The sequence below is a fragment of the Meleagris gallopavo genome, chromosome 1 (genome assembly GCF_000146605.3).
Source record: "Meleagris gallopavo isolate NT-WF06-2002-E0010 breed Aviagen turkey brand Nicholas breeding stock chromosome 1, Turkey_5.1, whole genome shotgun sequence".
In the NCBI taxonomy this organism is placed as follows: Eukaryota; Metazoa; Chordata; class Aves; order Galliformes; family Phasianidae; genus Meleagris; species Meleagris gallopavo.
Genome location: NC_015011.2, coordinates 134,332,477 through 134,337,818, shown reverse-complemented (window position 1 = coordinate 134,337,818; position 5,342 = coordinate 134,332,477). Strand labels below are relative to the sequence as shown.

The window sequence follows — 5,342 nt, the reverse complement described above, 5'->3', positions numbered from 1 at the left end:
TTTAATGAAAAACTCACAGTGATTCTCATCTCTTTCCCCTTCAAGAACCTATGGTATCATTACAGAGTTACACACACATAACATGCCATTGAACACACATGCCCACATGCAATCACTACACTCTCACTATAAGAAAGCAACACCAAAGAAACAGAATAATACTTTTCTGACATCTTCAAGACACTGTGCTGCAAATTCCCCATTTGCATTTCTGAAGTCTCATAACAGGCTCAAAGACTTATTCTTAGAATGTGCCTTTAGAACTAGGCTGTAAAACCAATCTGGCTTCTCAGCATGAACAGGGAATTTGGGCTTGGAACTCCCATCAGTACTCCCTGCACACGTCGCACTGAAACCAGACAGGAGGAAACCCTCGTAATTCATTTCCCCTTGAATTCCAAAAATACTTCCAGGGCACCTTGATTTCATAAGAAAACATCAAAGAGACTCATTATTGGCTTCTTAACTGTAATACAGTATTTTAAAAACAGTTTCAGAAATGACCTTGGTACATTTACATCATCAAAGACCACAATCTGGGGGGAAAAAAGCTTTTACAGCAATCTGCCATTTGTTAGCTTAAAAAAATGTGACAAACCCAAGAAGTCTGAAGTTTTCCAAGTCCTGCAGTAAAAAATACTCACAGATAATGAACTCCTTCTGGCAGTCAAAAATATATCTAAATGATAAGTCATTATTACAATGTTCAAACGGCAATTTTCATTCAAGGACTGGATCAAAACCAAAAAGCTAGAAAAAGATCCAGCTTAGCAGGACAAGCACAGTCTTGACAAGCAGATTAAAAAAGAAAAAAAAGAAAGCTGCTAGGAATTTGCTCTGCATTGAATCAGTACATTTAGCACACATGCCAGCTTCATGCTTTAAAGAGATAGCTTGCATGATTCAAGGTTAAAAGTTCATTTTTATTCTAAAGTCTGTTCCACCAAATAGGTAAATATTCCAATAAGAGGGGGAAAGAAAGAATTGATATACAAGAGAAGTAGAGATTAATTACAAAGGTATTCTCATTTGTATCACCCTTGCAAAGTCTAAGAGCATCTTTACAGGCATCTTTAACGTTACAGCTACGTATGACAGGCTTCTTCTTTTTTGCTATTATTTTCTTCAGTGATTAATTTTAAAAAGTTTAAAGAGCTAATCAGCATGAAGTTCAGAATGAGAGCTGTATCGCACACAATGAAGTTGCCCCTCTGAACAGAGGAGAAAAAGCACCACTGCTCTGCCCTCATATTCACATGCAAAGTAACAGCTCCCCTTCCCGACTACCACGTTGACATCATGCAGCATCTGCCTCCGACTTTTTTGCATACGCATTGAAAAGACACACCTCGCAAAAATAAAAAGGCAGCTTTATAATCAAAACAACCATTTTGTTACTTACAGCATTTGATAAAATGGTAATGAGACATTCTTTCATCTCAGGCTGCAGTCTCGCTACAGGTTTCGGCATCCACTTCTGCTACAACTGTCGTGCCCGGAAAATGCATTATTTAGAGCCCTTCCCTCCTCAGGTATCCAGTATACCTCAGAATACATTATTCAGCGCAGGTTCTGTTCCAGGATCCCGCAGAGGCTCCCAGGCCATCCTCACCCGGCTGCCAGAGTTCCGACAGACCTGTGTGTGCCTTGAACCACGACCGCTGCACGTGCTATTGTAGAACGGTTGACTGACACCGCTCCCAATCCCACATGCCCAGGAATAGCAAGATTTAATTGGCGTGCACTTGCAGCCACATTCTCCCAGCGCTGAGGTGTGCTGCTGCACTGCGGCTCTCGCAGTCCTGCCCGTTAATGGCTTTTCGATAGCTCTCAAACGGCAGCAAACTAAGCTTGATGAGCAGGCTTGAATGAAATCGCAGAACAAGGGGTCTTAAATTTTTACTCGTGCATGTCAGTCGTCTGCCATATGCAAGCAGATTCCTAACTGGTACTAAAACGGGATTATTTTTAGTTGCCACCAGTTGCTGTGTGAATAGGAAATCGATACAGGTTACCAAAAATAACCACCTTTTAGCATCACATATCATTTTGTCAGTTTGTTGTAAGGTAAAAATCAGGACAGAGCTCACAGCCATCTTCAGATTCTCCTGGTTGGTGCATGGATTCGTCTAAACTGAGCTGAGAAACGTGCTTGGTATATGTTCCCTGATACGCTCATTTTGTCACTGCTTTGTATTGCATTGCATCTTTTTCTTATATTGAATATTTTATGTCTGAAGAAAGAAACTGCAGGCTCTGCATGGTTCATATGATGAATGTGTATGTTATCTAATCTTATCTGATCTAATCTGTAATCACTAATTGTAAGAAAAATGCCTAATATGCATCACGTTTAAATATGAAGTAGGCTCTGCTAAGAACAAGTCCATGAAATTACCTATCAGACCTCAGCATACCAAGTCAATGCATTCTGACGCATTACCCAGCTACAGATTAAGGGCACACAAAGGCAGACCTGCATTGTGTTCAAAACACCCGAGCTGCAGCACCCCCCAAGCACAATCCCTGCATTACTTCCCCAAGAGCAGTCACCTAGCAATTCACTTACTACTTCCTCAAGAAGTCCACAGTAGAACTATAGCAAAACATTTTTCTTTTAAATAAATCATAATTTTAAGAAAATGGTGCTCCGAGAGAATCTACCTTTGATTACCATGAGTCACGCCAACCACAATCACCACTGCACTGAGTGAAAGCTGTAATAAAGGGAAACTGATAACCCAACTATATTTACATCTTTTATTCATCTGAAAGGTTCTTACCTACTGTTTTGTACATGCAACATTTTTAACAGCTATGAAGTTTTGAAAGGACTACAAAGGGTCTATCTCATTAGTCAGGATTACTAATTCAGATTTTATTAAGTATTCTGCAGAGACCCCACAAGAACAGAAAGATGCATATTCACGAGCTTCCAGAGATCCATCAGTAAAACCCTCAGGTGAAATCTCCTTGCTTCTAACAGCCACATATTTCAAATTTACTTTTAGGTATAATATGCACAACAATAGTTCAGTAGAATTAATTATTTAGGGCTAGATATTTTTTTTTTCCTGAAACCATTGCTATTGTTTTTTCAAAAATAAAAACAGAAATAACCTGAGGAAGTAGGGATACAGTATATAAATCACAATCCAGTAATTATATTACCACAGAAACTTTTTATTATAGAGCTCAGCACTCAGAAGCAATTACATTTATCCCATCTTTCTTTCACACCTATAGAACAGTAGGCCAGTTTGGGCCATATGGCTCATAAAATAAACATACCTATTGTTTTAAGAGGCAATGTTAGTCATAGTTCATGAGCAAGCTTCACATCATCTGACAAAAAGCCCTTTGAGCAATACTTTTTGGCAGAGGCACAGCTGTCAGGTTTATCTCTGGAGGCACTGTCAGACAGAGAGACAGACAGACAGACAGACAGACACGTCCAGTAGCATGACGGGAGCAGGAAGGCTCAGAGCAAGCACTAGTGAATGAGACAAAGTGGTTTTCTGTAAACAAAGTGAAGAGGAAGAAGAAATACTTCTGATGCTGGAGTGAATCTGACATGGCAAAAAGAAAAAAAAAAAAAAGTATTTGAATCTGCCTAATTTCACATTGTAATATATATGTGTAATGTGCACTTGTAGCCAGGAAGGCCAACCATATCCTCGGTTGCATGAAGAGAAATGTGGCCAGCAGGTTGAGGAAAGTGATTCTGCCCTTCTGCTCTGCTCTTGTCAGACTTCACCTGGAGTACTGCATCCAGTTCTGGCGCCCCCAACACAAGAAGGACACAGAGCTGTTGGAGCAGGTCCAGTGGAGGGCCACAAAGATGAGCAGAGGGCTGGAGTAGCTCCTCTATGAGGACAGGCTGAGAGAGCTGGGGCTTTTCAGCCTGAAGAATAGAAGGTTCCGGGGTGGATCTTACAGCAGTCTCTCTGTACCTGAAGCAGCCTACAGGAAACCTGGGGAGGGACTTTTTATAAGGGAATGTAGCAGTAGGATGAGGGGGAAAGGATTTTAAACTGCAAGAGGGTAGATTTAGACTAAATATCAGGAATAAATTCTTACTATGAGGGTGGCGAGACACTGGAACAGGTTGCCCTGAGAGGTTGTGGATGCCCTCTCCCTGGAAGCATTCAAGGCCAGGCTGAATGGGGCTTTGAGCAACCTGATCTAGTGGGAGATGTCCCTGAGTGTAGCAGGGGGGTTGAAACTAGACGATCTCTTCCAACCCAAATCATTCTATATTTATCAATGGAATTACCATAGCAACAATTTAGGGTAGTGAAGTGTAGTAGTATTTATATAGTATCATTTCTGTGACAGGTTAGACTGCGTGTTCCATCCCATAAGAAACAGGAGAGAAGCATGGTCACATACGGAGAGGATCAAGGTACAGGGCAGGTTTCTTGAGCATCGTCACAATGTTGACTTCACATCTGCATCAAACTGTTCATATTTGCATCAGACTAGTTGGGAACACAGCCCTGCTGCCTGCTCCTAGAATGTCTTAGGGGCACAAGGAGATGCTTGGCACAAGGAGCTACAGTGCTACACCACGGCTGGGAATTGCATCTTGTCATTGCATATTTAAACAGAACAGATCCGTTGGGCATCCCCTACCCACCTGCAAAGGGGCACTGGGGTCACTCCTCCATGAGCTCTTATGCCAAAAATACGAGGTCAGCTGCTCAAGTGTGAATGACAGCCTGCAGGTGAATGTAAGACAGGTGTCAGTTGTATCTCATTACCAAAATGTGACACTTTGCAGCCAGCTACCTCAAAAGACCTTTCATTTTCAAACTTCATGTGCTTGGCTGAGTTAAATTGTTTCTTTTAATACAAAATGAAATAAATAATATAAAAAAATATTTTACTAGATCACTACATGGCTAGTTATCATAAGTGGGCTTTGCAAAATACATAAAATTTTAAATGGAAAGAAAACAACACTGTATATTGCCGTGAGCAGGAAGTTCTGGCACAAGCTGAATAACAGAATTAATGCAACACAAAAATGTGGAAGGAGCACAGATCCCAAAGAAATGGTAGAGCAGAAGACACCTAGGCAGAGCGAAGAGAATGAAATGGAGAACTAAAAGGAATGAAACAAAGAGGTAAATACAAGTGCAGATGTGATGCACCTTGAGAAGTGGCAGCTAAACAATATAAACAGAAGCTAGCATAGGAATAATAAAATATGTACCTTTCAGCTAGGCTGGAAAGCTGAGAAAGAACAGAGAAATTGTAGTGCTCATATCGGTGGATGTCCATTTGTAAATGAAGATTTCAGGCATGAGAACAAAAAAGTAAAGATTTAAGGTTTGAGA

General features: G+C 40.8%; 1 protein-coding gene across 1 annotated transcript in view; it reads right to left on the bottom strand.

Annotated features, from left to right (window-relative positions):
- MYO16 (myosin XVI) overlaps nucleotides 1-1,869 on the bottom strand; it is a 283,366-nt gene extending 281,497 nt beyond the window's left edge. The window contains 1 exon segment of the mRNA XM_010728547.3: nucleotides 1,403-1,869. Within this exon segment, the coding sequence (XP_010726849.1) occupies nucleotides 1,403-1,430 (28 nt within the window). The 5' untranslated portion in view covers nucleotides 1,431-1,869.
- Nucleotides 1,870-5,342: the final 3,473 nt, after the last annotated feature.